The sequence below is a fragment of the Eschrichtius robustus genome, chromosome 11 (assembly GCF_028021215.1).
Source record: "Eschrichtius robustus isolate mEscRob2 chromosome 11, mEscRob2.pri, whole genome shotgun sequence".
Classification (NCBI taxonomy): domain Eukaryota; kingdom Metazoa; phylum Chordata; class Mammalia; order Artiodactyla; family Eschrichtiidae; genus Eschrichtius; species Eschrichtius robustus.
Window position 1 is genome coordinate 111456673 of NC_090834.1, and position 19079 is coordinate 111475751.

At 55.1% G+C, this 19079-nt stretch overlaps 1 protein-coding gene across 2 annotated transcripts in view; it reads right to left on the reverse strand.

Moving 5' to 3' along the window:
• SHANK2 (SH3 and multiple ankyrin repeat domains 2) overlaps window positions 1-19079 on the reverse strand; it is a 457530-nt gene that overhangs the window by 177124 nt on the left and 261327 nt on the right. For both annotated transcript variants that reach the window (XM_068555086.1, XM_068555087.1), the window contains one exon: window positions 1981-2056. In XM_068555086.1, the coding sequence (XP_068411187.1) occupies window positions 1981-2056 (76 nt within the window). The remainder of the gene's footprint in view (window positions 1-1980; window positions 2057-19079) is intronic.

Here is a 19079-nt window from a genome sequence, read left to right on the forward strand (position 1 = left end):
CGAGACGGCTCTGTCCTATCACTTAACAGCTACGATGGTTCCACATGCCCTCTGTCGGCCGACCTGCAGTGAACATCCCTGGTCTGTTCTCAGCCACAGGGCACGTGGCCCAGACAGCCTGGCCCCGTGGTCTTCTCTTTTCCCAGCTCAATCAGCCCTGCCCGTCTCGAGCACTGAGTGTGCGTGCACACCCGCCCTCACACACACACACACACACCAAGGGTGGCCTGCTGGCTGCTCTCTGCTGACAACGGATCTCACGGGGACATGGCTTTGCAAAAGCCACGGCCTGAGGGCAAGACACGGCCTGGACCCTTCCAGCATCCAGAGGCCCTCTTTCCCTCGAAGCCCCACTCCCAGCCTGGACAGGCCTCCAAGTCACCATGGCAACAGCTTTTGGGTTCCTCGGAGCCTCAGGCGCCCTCCCTGCGAGAACAGAAGCAAAGCATGACAGCATGCTGACCCTGACCGTGGGCCCAGGGTCCACTTTCACAGATGGCCTCCTGCTAAGGCAAAAACGGCTCATCTGACCCGGATAAAGACTCATCAGCAGAAGCCAGGGGCGGGTGTAACTCCCTGGAAGCCATCAGCCTCTGAGCGCCCTCTCGGGGCTGCGCTGGTGGCCAAGCCAAGGATCACAACCTGGGCTTTTAAGGTAAAAACAGTGGACAATCTTAGCAAGAACTGGAGAGTCTGCAAAGCCCCCCGGAAGAGGGGACCGGCTACTCTGCTGGGAATGGCATTTCTGTTATAGCGCATCTTGTCTATAAAAGAAAGGTGGTTGGGACAGGTCAACGCTAAAACCAGGTAACCAGCAGTTCCACTCCTAAGTATACACCCCAAAGAACTGGAAACAGGTGTTCAAAAAAATATCTGTACACGAATGTCCACAGCCGCATATTTACAACAGCCAGAAGGTAGGAGCACCTCAAGCGTCCATCCACGGACGAATGGATACACAAAATGTGGTCCATCCATACAAAGGAATATTATTCAGCCTCCAAAAGGAAGGACACTGTGACACCTGGTCCAACAGGGATGAACTTTGAGGACATGATGCTCAGTGAAAGAAGTCAGACACAAAAGGACAAATACTGTATGACTCCACTCATACGAGGTCCCTAGAGGAGTCAAATTCATGAAGACAGACAGTAGGATGGTGGGCGCCAGGGGTTGGCGGAGGGGAAGGGGAGCGAGTGTTTCATGGGGATGGAGTTTCAGTTTGGGAAGATGGAAAGTGTTCTGGAAATGGACGGTGTGATGGTTGCCCAAGAACGTGAATGTACTGAATGCCACTGAGCTGTACACTTCAAAATGGTTAAGACAGCACACTGTATGTTATTTACATTTTACCACAGTAAAAAATTAGAGGAAAAAAGGGATGAAGCACTGATACATGCTACAGCATGGATGAACCTTGAGAATATTCTTCTAGGTAAAGAAACCATTCACGGAAGATGACATACCGTAGGACTCCATTTCTAGGAAAAGTCTAGAACAGGTAAATCCTTAGCGACAGAAAGCAGATTGGTGGCTGTAGGGGGCTGGAGGAGGGGAAACCCAGAGGCATTCTCATATTCCACCCCCCAGCCCCCCGGGGCGGATGCTGATACGCTGGTGCTGCCTCAAGGCTCCTGTGGCCAAGCACTGTCATCTTTACCATTTGTACTGCTTTCCCCCAAAACAACGCCAGGTTTCCTCCTCCTTGAAAGACAGCTCTCTCCCTTGGCCATCCCACGAGTGCACTCCAGCCCGACCCCAAACTGCAGGCGGCGCAGAGACCACCTCTCGGGCGGGTCCTCTGGAAGACGGTGGTCTCCATCATCCCAGCCCATGTTTGGGCAGTGGGTGACGGGGACCCATAGGGTGAAGCAAGCCAAGGGGTTCCGAGTGCTCCATGCAAGACGGTCCAGCGCTTTTGGGACACCTACGAGCATCTTTGACCAGAGGGGGCCTGGCAGAGAAAGAATCACATCTTACCTGGAAGCATCGAAGCCGTCATAGGAGCCGACCGTGTAGTGCCGGAAGAGTTTCTTGCTGCGGTCTGCACGAGTTTCTGCAGAGAGGGAAGAGAGACATCGTTTAGAAAGTCACGGTCCCCGAACGCTGAAACCATGGGAGGCCGGCCGGGCCCCTCATTTATGTGACCTACGAAGCGTGAGACCCTCTCTCCTGTGGAAAGATCTGGGAGGAAGACGAGGTCCTGCTCTGTGGCCTAACTTTGCAAACTCTGGGGGACGCAGATGAACCTCAAGGCTGACTACTGGAGAGTCATGAGCTCCATTCCCAAATGGAGGCAAGTCCCAGGGTCCCTGGCTGGTGCAGGATGCTCTCTGCAAAGAAGACAGGGCTCTGCAGGTTCGGGCCAGAACAGCAGCAGGTCCACTCAGCACACAGAATCCGCGACAATGGTACTCTCAAGTGGCGCTGCCGAGCCGTCTAGCAACTCCGAGAACCTGCGGGTGACTGCTTTGGGAGAAAGGAAATGTTTATTGTTATTTTTCCAGATTATAGTTGCTTTCTCCTAGAAACAAACAAACAAACATGATTAAGTTCCTAATTAAGTCCCCTGCTTACTTCCCTTACTCAGCAAATTTCGACTTAAATTTCACGGGAAATTATATGAATGATGTAATTAGACTTAATCGATAGCTCAGAGCTGGAGAGAAAAAAACCCACAACAACACAAATGCAAGAAATACAGCAGCTTATGATTTACTGTTTAGATATTTTCCCCCAAATAAAATCTCCTGGGCACTCTCTTTCCCAAACCCTGGAAAAAATACAGAGAAATTATGTGATTGGCTTCAGGAAAAATGGCTCAAACTCTCATTTAAACCCTGTGACCCTCTCTGCTGTCAGTCTCCTTGACACCACCTTCCAAGGTGAACGTGATTTTACTCAAACCCAAATGCACGTTTTCGGCTGAAAAGTGAACACACGCAAGGGCACTGAGAAGGGTCGCACTGATACCTCTCGGTTCCTTTCATGCCCAGAGGCAGCCTGTGCAGCAAAAACACACGCTCCCTTTCTACATGGTGTGGTGTTGCCTTTGGGGGGCTGGGAGGAGCAGCTGTCCAGCCCAGGACTACATTTCCCAGCACCCCTTGCAGCCAAAGTGTGGCCACGTGACCAGCTCCCACCAATGGAACACATGCATGCGTGCGTGCGTGCGTGCGTGCGTGCGTGTGTGTGTGTGTGTGTGTGTGTCCCTTCCAAGCTTGGCTTCTATGGAGGCCAGGGAGCTCTCCCTAACCTCTCTTGCTGCTTCTCCAAGCTCAAAGCTAGGACTCCCAGGCTCGACAGGATGATGGGATCCTCAGGGATTCCTGGCAAAAGCCTGGGTCTCTGTGCATTAGCTCTTAAAAGGAGCAACAAACTTGTATTACCTTGTGCTACACTCTAGGGATTTGCTTGTTACAGCAGCTCGTGATGTCTTAAAGGACTGGCGGCCGGGTTCTCAATGACTGCCCCTTTCCCATCACTCCACCGGAGGCTCCAACAATACGAAAGTGACAATTCCCTGAACGGTGACAACATCTTCATCACCATCTCGGTCCCTGACACTAACTGAGTGCTGACTGGGTACCAGGCCCTGTTCCAAGTGCTGCTCCTATACTCACTCATTTGACTGTCACGGCCCCCAGGGAGAGGGTGTACGTGTCACTCTGCAGGTCCCGCCAAGTCCAGCCAAGTGTGGCCCCTCTGCTTTTGCTCCATTTCACGCCACCCTTCCAATCCCTCTGCAGGACCTTGGTGTCCTCGTTGTGGAGTGAGGCACTCGCCTCTGCTCGGCGTGTCTCTGCTGTGTCATCACTGTCTTTGAGACAGGCTGGGACCTGGGACCCCTCACTGGAGTGTTTGCTCCTGGACAAACGTCTCCTCAAGCAACAAATACAAAGAACAGATACAAAGGACCTGGGACCCCTCACCAGAGGGTTTGCTCCTGGACAAACATCTCCTCAAGCAACAGATACAAAGGACCTGGGACCCCTCACCGGAGTGTTTGCTCCTGGACAAACGTCTCCTCAAGCAACAGATACAAAGAACCTCTAAGGGACTAAAAATAAATCCGCGCTCCCGATGCAAGGGGCGCGGGTTTGATCCCTGGTCGGGGAACTAAGATCCCACATGCTGCACAGCCAAAAAAATAAAATTAAAATTAAAAAAATGTCACTGTGGCCAGGGGAGGGGTGGATGTTTAAAAAAATAAATTAAATAAATAAATAAAATAAATTTAAAAAATAAATAAAAATAAACACTCACGTGCACAGTTGGGGCAAATTATGAACAACAAGATGCAAAAAGATCCAAAAGCCCAACTGCCACTTCTGAGGTACAGGGAGGCAAAGCAGGGTACAACGCATGATCCCTGCACATGGCACCACCAAGGGGGTGGGCACACCACCTAAGCCCCTCCTCCGGCTCGGCCCACCGATCTGCCCCGCCCTCACCCCATTTAAGGAGCCAGCTCCCCCCCCAACTTGGGGAGCAAGCAAGGGAACCTGTTTCTTGTTCTCTCTTCCTATGCTGCAGCATGAGTCCCAGTAAAGCTTTGTCTGAATTTCTCGTCTGGCCTCATCAATTTCTATTGATTAACGAGTCCAAGAACCTGGGTCAATAACATCTTCGTCCTCACTAACATTTATTAGAGTCCTTCCCCTGGGCCACAATTTGTGGCCATCTGGGCTGATCCACTCCCACTTGCTGGTCACAGCAGCCCAGTGAGGGAAGTATGACGGTTGGACCCATTTTACAGATGGTGCTGGCGAGCACTGCCGATGCAAAGGCACATCCTGCTATACAGTAGGGGCAGGGTGGGCCCCCGGCGGGCGGGCAGGCGGGCTCCAGGGCCCAGGCTCAGAACCAGCAGGCCGCACCAGGGGACGCCTGGAGAGCACCCGAGTCTCCGTGCTCTCTACGGGGCTCAAAGGTGGGGATTTGGCCTTATTTCTCTCTGTATCACCGCTGGTGTTTAACTCCTGGCAGATACCCAATGTCAGAGCTTGCTGAGCCAATCTCAACAGTCCATTGCAAATCAGCAAATAGAAATACACTGCACACTGTCAGAGTGGCCCGAGGGCATTGGTCCAGCCGAGCTGCATGCACATCCCCTGTGCCTGGCAGCCAGACCCAATGTACCCAGGTGTTCCGTGTCCCTCTTCCCCTCCTCCCTGGCATTTTGCATTGCGTACATGTTCAAATCTAGTTACCATTTATCAAGTCCGCCTGAAGGTCAGGCCCTGTGCCCCAAATGCAGGAATTAGACGGATGCTCAGATGGGGTGGGGCCTCAGCTCTGTTCTCTGGGGCACCGGATCCTGGGGGTGGGGTGAGGATAAAGCTGACAGATGCTGACTTTCCACGGGCTGGGCTGAGGGCCCCAGCAGTCAGATAACTGTGCGGGGGGGCGGGGGAGCAGGTGGGCCAGGCAGTACATCTGGCCAGGCCAGCCCTGTGACATCCGTGTGGAGGCCACATATGGGCTGGGCCCGGGAGGGGTAAGTGGGATTGGAACCTGTTTGTAGGGTTAAGCAGAGTAGCTCGTGAAGCCACTGAATGACCGCGGGGAGGGGCTGTTAATTGTTATTATTACTCTTAATGTGCTTGTTGCCCAGGGAACCGCTGGGCCCTGAGAGATGGCAGGTGCAGGCCCTTGGCTGAGGTCAGAGGTTCCAGATCGAAGGAGCAGAGAGCGTAGTCAACGTGTGTGTGTGTGTGTGTGTGTGTGTGTGTGTACGTACCTGTCCACATCTTTGCCAGAGGAAACAAATGTTTCAGAAAGGGACTCTTTCTAGGTCAGTTAGCCAGTGGTTCCCAGACTTTGGGATTTCATGGACCAAGAAAATGTTAAACAAAAGAGGGAAGGGTGGAGACAAACACGGGATTTAACAAGTTATTAATCTGGCCTTAAAAACAATGGATTCCCTTCCACTACCATAATTGTCTTATAAGAGAAAGGGGGGGGCTTCCCTGGTGGCACAGTGGTTGAGAATCCGCCTGCCAATGCAGGGGACACGGGTTCGAGCCCTGGTCTGGGAGGATCCCACATGCTGTGGAGCAACTGGGCCCGTGAGCCACAACTACTGAGCCTGCGCGTCTGGAGCCTGTGCTCCGCAACAAGAGAGGCCGCGATAGTGAGAGGCCCGCGCACCGCGATGAAGAGTGGCCCCCGCTCGCCGCAACTAGAGAAAGCCCTCGCACAGAAACGAAGACCCAACACAGCCAAAAATAAATAAACTAATTAATTAATTTAAAAAAAAAAAAAGAGAGAAAGGGGAACTTTTGGAATCATATTATCTCTAACTGTTTTGTGAAAAACTCTCTCTCACTGCACAGGCCTTCCCTGTCCTCTGGCTTCTGGACACAGTCAGACTTCTGCTCTGAGATATGGCCCCAAGGGACAGGAAAGGGTCCTGAGGGACAGCATCACCGCCACCATCATCATCACCATTGCTACCATCATCATCTTCATCACAGCATCGTCACTGTCACCACCATCCCCACCTCATCATCACCTTCACCATTATTGTCACCATTATCGTCACCATTACTACATTACTACCATCATCAGCTTCGTCACCATCACCATCACCATCATCACCATCATCATCATCACCACCATCATCACCATCATCACCATCATCATCACCACCATCATCATCATCACCATCATCATCACCATCATCACCATCATCATCATCACCACCATCACCATCATCACCATCATCACCATCATCATCATCACCATCATCATCACCACCATCATCACCATCACCATCATCACCATCACCATCATCACCACCATCACCACCATCATCACCATCATCATCACCATCATCACCACCATCATCATCATCATCACCATCATCACCATCATCATCACCATCATCACCATCATCACCATCATCATCACCATCATCATCACCATCATCATCACCATCATCATCATCCTAATCATCACTGCAGCTTTGCTAAATTATCTCTTTTCTTTAGTAAATGAAGTCTTTCACCTTATTTGGTCTTCCCACAGCAGCCAGGGATAAGTGGATTTCTTGTCGCTGTTTTGCAGAAGCAGCAGAGTGCCATGATGAGGGATGTGGGCTCGCAGGCTAGACTGGCTTGAATTCAGAGCCCAGCTCTGCCGTTTACTGGCTGCAAGTCACCAGGCTCTTCATTTGTAAAGTGGGGATAATAATAGTTCCTACTCACAGGGAAGTGATGGAGGAGTAAATGAATTCATACAGGGAAAATGCTGGAACGGTGCTTGGCAAATGGAAAGTGCTATATTACCTGGTTATCGCTGTGCACGTAGGATTGGGATATTCCACCTTCCAAGGTGGCCCTCGAGGTCACACGGTGCACCAGCGCACCCACACCAGGGTCAAGCCCTACCCGTGCCCCGAGTGCAGCATGTGCTTCAGCCGGCGTTCCAACCTCATGGCCCACAGCTGCACGCACACCGGCGAGAAGCCCTACGCGGCAAGAGCTTCAGCCGGCGCTCCAACCTGCACCGGCACGAGAAGATCCACACGGCGGGGCCCAAGGTCCTGGCCGTGCTGATGCCGGGGGCGGCCGGGGCTCTGGCAGCGCTCCAGTCGGCCCCCATCTGGGAGGCTGAGAGGGAGGGGGATTGGGGCGGGGGCAGCCGCGGCGGGGGTGTGACCTGGGAGGCCCAGGAAGGGAGCTGGGGAGGTGCTGGCGTGGGGGTGGGGCGCGGCAACACGGGAGGAGCTCGGGGGAGGAGCAGGCATGCTCACTGCAAATGAAAGTGAGCAGACCCCCAACTCTGTGCCTCCCCAGCCTGGCTGACAGCAGCCAACAGCTGTCGTGTTTCGAAACATCCACGCAGGGCCCCGTGTATTCTAAGTGCTTTATCGGCGAGAGCTCAATACTGTTACTATCCCTGGCTTACGGCTGAGGAAGGTGAGGCTCAGAGAGGCTGAGTGAGTTGCCTGAGGTCACCGAGCCAGCAGGTGGCAGGGATACTGCACAGTACAGCCTCCTGGGTCAGCATCCCCTTGGGGCCCTGGGAGGAGGCATCTTCACCAGCAACCTGCCCGTGGCCCACGGAGGGCCAGCTGGCCTTTTGCTGAGATGTGCTGAGGTCTGGAGGCTGAGGAAGGAGATCTCGGCTTTCTCACGGGCCTTGAGGTGGGAGGACATGGGGTGTGGGCCACCAATGGCCATCACACCACATCACGGGGAGAAGTAGCCAACGAATGCAGCCCGCACACAGTGGGAGGCTGGGGGACAGAGGGACACAAGCGGCCTGATGCTGAGAATCCCTGGATCTTGGCTTGTGGTGGTCACGAGGGCTACTCGTTCAATATCTCTGTCTTTCCTCCCTCTGGGCATGTGGTTGGATGGATCCCTGCGATTCATTTTGGCCAATGCGTTTTCGGAAGAACTGATTTACTTCACTTCCTGGGTGGATGGAACATTTAATTCCCAACCCAAAATTCCTCCCCCACCCTGCCTCCCCTCGCCCCCTACTGTTTTTCTGTCCATGGGCATGGCAACCAAAATGTCTGAGACAGTGGTTATTCTATCAGTCAGGGTCCCTAGGTGTGCCCCCTGGGACACATGACAAACAGGTGGTGTGAGTGGGAAATAAACCTTGGTGGTTTTAGGCCACTGAGATCAGGGGCCTGTTTGTTACTGCAGCCTTCCCTGGCCTAAGCTGACCAATGCAGACCACACATGGCCTTCTCTGTCATGCGAGCCAGTACGTTCCATGTTTTGCTCAAGTGTGGCACAGCTGGCTTTCTGGCAACCAAAACAGTCCTGGCAAGTGTAGAAAGGAAGCCCAGACAACATCAAGGCAGAGGCTGAGTTTGGCCCCTTGTCTGTGAGGATCTCACACCTTCTAGCAGAAAATGGAAAACCACACAACGGATGGCAGGAATGCATCCCATCGGACGTGGAGAGAGCACGGCACACAGCACAGGCCTCTACATGTCTCAGAGGAGGCCTCTGGTTACGACAAAGGAGACAGAAAAACCAGCCAGCCAAGAGGGAACTATTCACTCGTTTGTTTCCTAAGCCACGTAGAAACTTCTCAAAGGCAAGAACCTAGTAGTTCACAGACAGGCCCACCTCCTGGGCCAGGTTTCAGGCTCAGTGCTTCATACAGCAGGTGCTCAGAAATGTCTGTAGTCCCACTCAGCTTGGAGGCCAGCAGTCACTACTGCTGAATGATCTGAATGATCATCATCTCCTGAACCTCTATACGGAATGAGCTTCAAAAAATGTAATCAGGTGATGCCACTTTTCTGCTTAACATTTTCCGACAGTTTCCCAGTGGAATTCAAGTCCCATCCTCGAGCCCTCCGATGACACAGGCCCGACGCTACGCAGCCCTGCCTCTGAACCCTCCTCTCCCATTGCTCCCCGCCCCCCCCACAGTCACTCCACTCCCGCCCTATTAGCCTCCTTTTTGTTCCTTGAACATGACAAGCTCGTCTGCACCTCAGGGCCTTTGCACTTGCTAGACTCTCTCTGGGACATTCCTTCCCCAACTCAAAGTTCACTGCACTGCTGGGTCCCCAGCTCCTACAACACAGCCTGGCACACAGTAGATGATCAATAGCTGAGGAGTAACTGAACAACGGGATAAAACTCACACGCTCTTGGACCCTTTGTTCTTATCCAACGTGGGCACTGTCACCTCCTTGGGTCTGACTGTGAAGAGTTGAGGATACGGCACAGAGGCTGAGTTTAGCTCCGACTGCCAAGGGAATGGAAGTAGCCGTTCTACAAACTGAGAAACTGGAATTCTAGTCCTGACCTTGGTGATGATGGCGTGGGACCTCACTCTGCCGCTCTGAGCTCTCATTTACTCAACTATCAAACTAGATGTTTGGACGCTCTGCCTTCTCAGCATGACACATCTCCTCCGCCACCAATGAGACTAGGGACGTAACCCCCTTTCCCAGGAGAGGACCACGCAGTGATTAAGCTGATGTGCCCTGAAAGTTTTTCTTGGAATATGGCCTAGAAAAATCTACATTGAAAGGGGGAAAAACACCCTGGAAATTCCATTCCATATACCTCTTGTGACTCGTGAAAGGGAGTGACAGATCGCATGACAAGCTTCAGATTGTCAGCATTTAAAATAGCCCTTTACGCAGAGCGGCTGGGAAGAGGATCCCGTCTAGCTCGCGAGGAAGCCAGGATGGGGCATCCGGGGAGATACTAATGGCCTCTGAGCCTCGAGTGTGACTGTTTATGAAGAGGAATCTTCTCAAAGAAATTTATTAAGACTCTGAAAGGCCAAAAAAGAATTCAAAGGACGGCGTGGGGAGGAGGTGCGGGCTGTCGGGTCAAGAGACGGCCGTGGGGAGAGGTCAGAACGCCAGAGCAGGGCCAAGACTGCGTGTGCACGCCGGCCCCGATCTCCACCCAGGTCCCACGTGGGACGGTTCCCCTGCTCGCGAGATACCACAGACAGGAGAGGCAGGAAGGAAGCCTGTATCTAGACGAGGAAACGTGAGCTTAAGTCCTCACTAGCTGCAGGGCCTGGGCAGGAAACAACCTCTCCAAATCTCAGTTTTCTCATCTGTAACAGGGGGCTAGCAGCAGAATTGACCTTGGCCTTGTGGTGAAGGTAGAACACCGTCACGCGTCTAAGTCCCTTCCCAGGTGGGCTGTCGGCCACAGTTGTCCTCCAGGAAGACGTCTTGGTCTTTCCTCTCTGAAAGCATCCTTCTGCCCCCGGGACAGAGCAGGACCCCAACCATATCTGTACACAGAACCTCATGCCCTGGTCAGAGCTGCCCGGCCCGGCCCATCAGACCCCCTCCTGGGGACCTGGAATAGGAGGGGCCAGTCTCTGCTCCCCGTGGGGACAGAGGAAACCTCCATTCATGCAGAGAGGCTGTCACTGTGGGAACACTTTGTGGGGTGGGGGAGAAGCGAAGGAGGGAGACTGAGGCAAGGGGCTCGGGGCGGTGATGAGGCGTGTGTGGCCCTAGAGAGACGGCTGAGCTGGCCTGGCTCCTCACAAGCTACCCCCCGCATCCTGCTTCCAGCACCTGCCTCCAGGACCGGGGGAGGCTGGACCCCACATCCCACCCTCGGGGTCCGGGAAAGGCCGCTGCATCCCTGCGGTGGAGGACCTTTCTTCCTCTGACCCAGCTCACGCGGGTTTTAGGTTTCTTGGACCGCAAGAGCGCTGTCTTTCGGCTACTCTGTCGCTCTGGGTAGGAAGTCTCGTTACCCAAGTGGATGGTGGCGGCACCTCTGGATCTCACCCCGGGGCCTGGCTGGGGGCCCGTCCACCACGGCGGTGCTGCCGGCCAGGGCAGCCGCGGACACCTGCGTCCAGGTCCTACGTGCTGGTATTGACTGGGACAGCACCTGGCCTGCACAGTTCCAAACACCCCCGGGGGCAGCGTGCCCTCAGTGAGGGCCGCCGACCTGGCCACAGGCCAACATCCCTGGGTTCACACGACCAGATGGAGGGCACTAGGGATGCAGGGGGTCCAGGCTTCTCCCCTCTCTGTGATAAAGACCCTGGATCGGCCACGGACGGGAGGCTGCGTGTCAAGATGATAAAACACTTCTGCGTCGCACGGCCTGGTTCATCCCCGACAACTCAGCGTGCTGGCGGGGACAGGGTCCTCCTTCAGGGCCTCCAGCTAAAGCCCAGCCCGGTGACACCCCGACTCTGGGCCCATAAGACCCTGAGCACAGAATCCAGGTGCGCCCACCTGCACTGCTGACCCTCAGGCCTCTGAGCTGATTTCGGGCTGGGGTCCAGAGCCGCGTAGCTGAGGTCACTCGCCGCGCAGCACAGAAACGCAGAGAGCCGGGGCCTCGGCCTCCTTCAGGGCCCTGCCTGGGAGTTCCTCTGGAGCTGAGCCTCCATCCCACCAAAAGCAGAGACAGAGACAGAGAGACGGAGACGGAGACGGAGACGGAGATACAGAAGAAGACAGAGGGGGAGACAGTGAGTCAGAGATAGAGGCAGAGAGAGACAGAGAGACACCCACAGAGACAGAGAGAGACACAGAGAGACAGAGACACACAGAGAGACACAGAAAGAGACAGAGAAAGAGAGAGACAAAGACACACACACACAGAGATGGAGATACAGAGAGAGTCAGAGAGAGAAGGGAAAGTGGTCCCTGGGCTTCCCAACCCCATCACCAGCTCCCCTCTGCTCCAGCCCCTCCCTTGGACTCCACGCCCTCCTGGCTGTTATTCTTGGCCCCTCACCCTGAAGAGGCAGAAAGGCCAGGGTGGACCCCTGAGCAGGCGGGGTCCCACTCCCTCATCACGGCAGCGCCTGGCCGAGCTGGATGGGCCGGGCCAGCCTGCGAGGTGGCACTTCCTGCCCGGGCACAGGGCACAGGGCTGCCCAACTCCCACCCCCAGCTTCTCATCCACACGCCTCCCTCCCATGCCGGCTCCTGTGATCTCCAGCGGGCTTTAAATCAGACACTGTTCGGGCCACGCCCCGGCTGGAGAGCCAAAGGCAGGATCCGAACCACAAGGAGGAAAGAAATTACTGATGGGGATGGAGACAGAAATAACTTTGCTTTTTTAAAACCAACGATGCCGATGGGCTCCATGCAAAGTGGAGAGCCACAGACAGGAGTGTGGGAAGAAGCCTCAGTGGGCACAGGCAGGCTGGCGGGACGCGGGTGTGCGGGGCTGGTGGCGTCTCCAAGCTCACCATCACCTCCCGCCCGGGGCCAGACCCCAGGACGCAGAAAAGGGGGCAAACCGCGTGAAGGGCTGGCTGGAGCCTGGGCAGGGCAGGGCAGGGGCAGAGGGCGGGGGGCACGGAGCTCGTAGCCTGCACAGCCCAGCTCCACCACTGCGGGTCAGGGCGCTGTGCTGACAGGTGCCCTTCCCACCGCTGGGCACGGAGATCAGGGCCTCACCTCTGAGGAACACCGGCCGAGGGGCACGACTTTGATCTGAAGCCACTTCTCACGCTCACACCACGGCAGCTTGGGTCACTCGTGCAATCACTACCTCAGCTGCAGATCACTGATCCAGCACCTTCTAGGCGCTGGACATTGGGCTCAAGGGGGAGGGGAGGGAAAACAGGGACCCTGCTCTTCAAAGATAGCCAGACTTCACTCCATACCCCCTAAGGATGGAGGATTAGCTCCCCGTGGCAGCTGTCACGAATGACCCCAAACCTACTGGCCCAGAACAACAGAAGTCTATGACCCTACAGTCCCGTAGGTCAGCATCCAGCGGGGGTCTCTCTGGGCTAAGATCAAGGTGAGGGCGGGGCTCGTGGCTGCAGGAGGCTCCCGGGATGAACTTGTTCCCTTGCCTTTTCCGGCTTCTAGAGGCGCCCCCAGTCCTTGGCTCGCGGCCCCTCCCCCCACCTCCCAAGCCAGCACCGGCGGGTCGAGTCCTTTTACAGGCCATCACTCTGATCCCCCTTCTGTCTCCCTCTTCCACTTTAAGGACCCTTGGGATTACAGGGGCATTCAGGGTTAACCCAGGATCACCTCTTCCTCTTGAAGTCAGCCGGCTAGCAACCTTCATTCCATCTGTGACCTTACTTGCCCTTTGCCATGTATCCAGACATAGTCACCCGTTCCAGGGATCAGGACACAGACATCTTTGGCCATTATCTGCCCACCACGACCGCCAAGAGACCATCCCTGTAGGGATAGCACAGCGGGGTAAAACTTGCTCGGAAAACTGTTTAAAACCCGTCTTAGTTAAAGAACTCAGAATCTTGCTCTCAGGTCAAAAACTGCCCAAGTGAAAGAAAAGTACTTCTCTAGGAAGTGTATTTCCCTGTTTGCAGGAGCTCAGTTCAGTTTCTGACTCTGCAGAATCATGGTGAGACCCAGGTGCTTCCTCTGGCCCTTGTCCTCTCCTCTGTGCAAAGGTGGATAAATGGTTCGCTCCGTGCCTGCGGCCACTACACAATAATTCCTCCTTCAGAGAATGGAACCAGGCTCTGTACAGACGACGGCCCTTCCCCTAGGGGCCTGCAGCCCCACCTGCCCTGGGACCTCACTCTCTTCCCCTGAAGCATCTTGGTTTCAGTAGTAGAAGCCGCCTCTACGGTGGGCTATGGCACCAACATGCAACTGAGTCATTGGTTCTATTTATTCCCAGCTCCCTGGAGTATCGCTCTGTGCCCCCCCAGCGTGTGTGCACACGTGTGCCGTGTGTCATCGGGAAAACTGGCCCTGTGCTCACACAGTCGGGTAAGGCCCCAGCGGCAGGGGCTGCCGTAAGTTTTCAAAAATAACCATGTGTCTTGAATTCCCTTAGAGTGGGCATGGGGGTGTGGGTACGGGGAGTGCCAGCCGTTCCCAGCCCTGTAGGGTCCCAAAACACACTGGCACCACATGAGAGCCAAACCTACGGACTCCAGAAACCAAAGGCAAAGGAAGGTGCGGGGATGCGGCTGATTTTCCTTCCCAGGATAAACGGAAAGCACTTCAGAGAACTGGGCACTCCCAGCACGCTTGGTTTTTTCCCTTAGTCATCCCAGCCAGTTGACCATCGTGTTGTAAGATGACAAAAAACACCTGGAGAATTAACAGTCGTCGTATCGTTGAGCAAAGGCTGCTCATGTAGCTGTAACTTCAGGAAGTGGTCTTCCTGCCCCACACCAGGCACAGCTGTGAAGCCCTCACAGAGCCTAGAGGCAGTGGGGCCCGGGCACCCACCAGCCGAGGCCCACCAGCACCAGCTTCATCCATTCAGCCTCGGCAAGATAAGCCCGTGCGCCAGGTAGCCGAGGGTGCCCGCGGCCAAGGGCCGTGGCCGTGGCTCAGCCGGGATGCTTGGTAAATGGTCAGAAGGCAGGAGGACCCAAAAAGGAGGGAGAGGCCAGCCTCCCAGAGCAGGGCTCGAGGACGAGGACTGGGGGCAGGACCACAGGTGCATCACTGCCGCCATCATCGTCCTGATCTGTGGACATCCATCGCCTGCCATCACCATCACAGGTGACAACCCAGTGGCCACGCACTGTTCTAAGTGCGAAACACGTGAGCTCCTTGCAATGCTCCAGCGACCCTACGCCCTCAGCAGTGGTACCCTGCGCTGGGTCGGTGAGGCTGAGCGGCAGGTGGGACTCCAGCCCAGGTGGTCCAGCTCTGCAGCTGTTGTCCTAACCACTGCCCTGCGCTGCCCAGCACACCTGGGAGCAGAGCCCGCTCTGCCCTGTGCCGAGGTGGCCTTCCTTCCGACCAGCACCCTCTGCCAGCCACTCAACACCTACTTCTAAGCACTGTCTCCTTTCCCTCTATGGGGACTGGGTAGCCAAGAACCCACTTCCCCAGCCATCTTCCAGGAGCAGCCGCGTGACCAGGTCTTGGCCAGTGAGATGGGAGCAGGTGTCTGCTGCGGGGGGGGGTGGCTTTCCTTCCCAAACCAGGCGTCCCCAGGGCACAGCCCCCTTTCCCATCCGGATTGTGGAAGCCAAGCCGGCAGAGGACTGAGGCAGGAGGAAAGAGCTGGGTCTGGCCCCGCCTTCCTGTTGGGTGGGACAGGGAAAGCACTGTATTTAGGTAGCAGCTCCTGCGGGTTCTGTTTCTGGAAGCCAACCCAGCACCATCCCGACTGCAAAGACACATCTTCTCTGGTTCAGTCACCAACGGCCCCATGAGACAGGCGCTGTTGTTACAGGGGAGGAAACCAAGCACAGAGAGTTTAAGCGACCATCCCAAGTCACACAGCTCACGAGTGACGGACTGGTTTTCAGGTTGCTCTCTTAACGCGTCTGCTGTCACCACCTGGCAGCTCCACGAGGCATGTCTGTTCTACCAGGAGAAGACCAGACACCGTGGGACAACTTGCAAGATGCTCAGCTCGTGAGTGGCAGGGCTGCGGTCCTAACCCGGCTCAAGGGCACGCCACGCACTTGACTGCACCCTCCCCTTCGCATCTTTTAAGGAAAATTTTTTTTTAAGATTTCTTTTTTGGATGTAGACCATTTTAAAAGTCTTTATTGAATTTGTTACAATATTGTTTCTGTTTTATATTTTGGTTTTTTGGCCCCAAGGCATATGGGATCCTAGCTCCCCGACCAGGGATCGAACCCACATCCTCTGCATTAGAAGGTGAAGTCTTAACCACTGGACCACCAGGGAAGTCTCCCCTTCGCATCTTTAAAGGACAAACCTTCGAGATGAGTAGTTCCCTGCAGAAGATGATTTACGAGGCTGCCCTTGAAAATTACTAGGGAATGTAGGAAACCTGGACCCCAGGCTTTCAGATTCAGGACCCCCATCTGACAATGAGCGGGACTTGCCCAAGGCCACGGTGCGGGGATGCACCTCCCGACACCAAGATCCCCGTTCACTCACTGGACGTCTCCTGCCCGGGCACCCGGCGCTGGGACCGGGGGTCTGAAGCTCTGCTTTGCCCACCTCTCTCCCCGTCTCGCCGATCTTGGGCCAAGCGAGGCTGGGACACCACTGGAGGGAAGCTGACTAAGCTGGGTTCCTGGCCACGTTTCCCGATCTCCACCCTCCCAAACTGGCTGGACAAATGAAAAAAGCTGCTGGCTGTCAATGAGTTGCTTTCTACTCTAGTAATTAGAATGTTTTTAAAAAAAAAAAAAAAAAAATCAGCCCAGGCGGCTCAGTGGAAGCATTTATACCAACACACGGAGCCAGACAGGCAGTTTAAATGGAAATTACAGTAAATGGAGGACTAGGAGCCTGATTGCATGCTGTTGCTAAGCTCAGCCGGAGTGTCCAAGCCAAGGAGGCCCTGGCTCGTCCCTCTCCATCACAGGGAATGCGCAGGGGCCGGGGGAAGCTGACCTGCCCTGGGCCCAGCAGCCCAGGGCTGGCGTGACCATGCAGAGGGGCAGAGTGTTTGAAAACATGCCAGGACCTGGAAAAGACTTTTCTGGCACTGAATCCAGCAGCCAGGCCCAGGGGGGCAGCAGCGCTCCTCCCTCTGTCCTGCCAGGATACCTGGACTGACCCTCCTTTTGCTTCCCCAGCCCACTGCCTCCGCCCAACGCCCGCCCCTCCAATATCAAGACCTCCCCCCAAAAAGCGTCACCTCTCAGGTCCCACTTGACTGCAGTCTTTCCCTGCCAACTGCAGCGCCTGGCACAGAACCGAGGTGCAGGGGAGCCCCCGCTGGGGAGCCCCTCTCTCCATCCTTACAACACCCGAGGCAGGGCTAGGCACCTCCCACCACCGGGGCCCAGAAAGGTGAAGTGAGATGCCCAAGGGCACACAAGTGTGGGCAGCAGAGCTGGATTTAAACCCAGGAACCGACTGGGGGTGGAAGGATTCTTTTTAGTTCCTTAAAATCTTTTTTAGGGGCGCTGGCAGCTGAGGCTTAGGAAATAGGACACAGAGCAAAAGGGACCTGTTGAGCGCAAGGAAACCGCCCTGTTTGTGTGGGAAGGCAGCTGAGTCTTCCCAGCTTGGCGTCGAGGCAGGCACATCTTGCGCTAAGCACGGTTCAGGACCAAGGGAGTGACTGTATTCATCCCTAGAAGGAGCAGGGTGGGTTGGGGGGAGGGTTAAGTGGATCCCAGGGGCGCACAAAGGATCGCACAAAGACCCACCCTGGCAGTGACCTTACAAATGGTGCCAGCCTCTTAGGTACCCATTCCCTGCAACCCACCAAGCTGCCCCCCAAAGATGCTACATGTTCCTGACAGACACTGGTGGGTGAGGGCCAGCAGGGGGGACTGGGAAGGGGGGGGTCGCCAGAGCCTCGACCATCCGTGGCTCAATCTCTCTTTGCACACCTCAAAGTGACACCTGGGAGGGGGCTCCTTCAAGGAGACGCGTCTTATCCGACCAGGTCGCCAAGCTCCCCGGCCGGAGCCCTCGCAAGCCAGCCGTGTCCTCTGTCCTCCACTTCTGGGAGTGAGAGGGTGCGGTTGGTAACAACCAACTGTAGAAAGTGAAGAAGGCAATGCAATCTGAAAATACAGATGGTGTTTTCTTATCTCAACTGCTACGACGACGGTGGTCCACTTGCTTAAAAAAAAACAAAACAGAACTAAAACCCACACTAGCCATGCCTTCTTTGAAGGAGGGCTGGCTGGACGGGTGGGGAGGCATACTGCCCTGGCCCAGTCTGGGGGGAGGTGCCATACACTTTGTCAGGGAGAACACACAGGAATCGTGGACAAATCTATGCATTTAAGCCACGGCGACACACAATGCAGTCGTCTGCCCTTGGAGTTTAGTAACAGTGCTTGCTAGGAATAGATGCTTCAGTTGGTCTTAACCCCGCCTGGATGCTCAAAAGGACTCTTGAGAATACGGAAAGGGCCCCGGGACGCTAACAGCGCCCGAGAGGCCGGAGTCTGCCCGGGTGATTTGACGGCTACCTTGATCTTCCCTTCTATCTTGGGAGCAGTAGAAAGCCGTTATGGAAACAATAGCCTTCCCTGGTGAAACACAACCACCAGAAATACAGTGATTTTCAAACACACCCAGTGCAAAGCCATCGCCTACACAGCCAGCCACCCCGTCTCACCCAGCACCGGCAGACCCTGCCGCGCCACCATCCCCGGCGGGTCAAGAACAAGGACTCAGCACATCCACCGGGAGCAGGTTCCCGAGACGGCAGCGTACCTCCAAAATGAACTTTCTTCTTGAACCGGGAATTCTCAGCCATCATCTCTAACCTGGGTGTGACCATCTCACTCAGGCTGGTCCCACTGCTTGTCCGGGTCTATGCGGAGCCCGCGTCCACGAGGCCGGCCTCATCTGCTATTGTCTGTTGATCCAAGAGGAAAAAAGTTGCAGCCCTCTGGGGTCAGAATTGCGGAACAAAAGGGGGGGAAAAAATCAGAGGAAGAAGAAAGACGGCTCCGAGTGTTTAATCCACGGGGAGGTTCACAGATTTGACTTTTGGAGACGGCACGTTGGGATCGGCTGAAAATTCGGTTCTTTGACACAAGTTGTAAGCTCCAGGTTGGAGCTGCAGCCTTTCACTTCCCACTGTACTGGGGATGGTTGTTTTTTCTTTTTCCCAGTGCCGGTTTCCATGGCAATGCATCAGTCACTAGTCTAAATAAGTACGGGTGAAGGACGCCTGGAAAACCAGTGCAGTTACGCATGCCACTGGCGGGGAGAGGAAAATGATTCAACCCGGCGATTA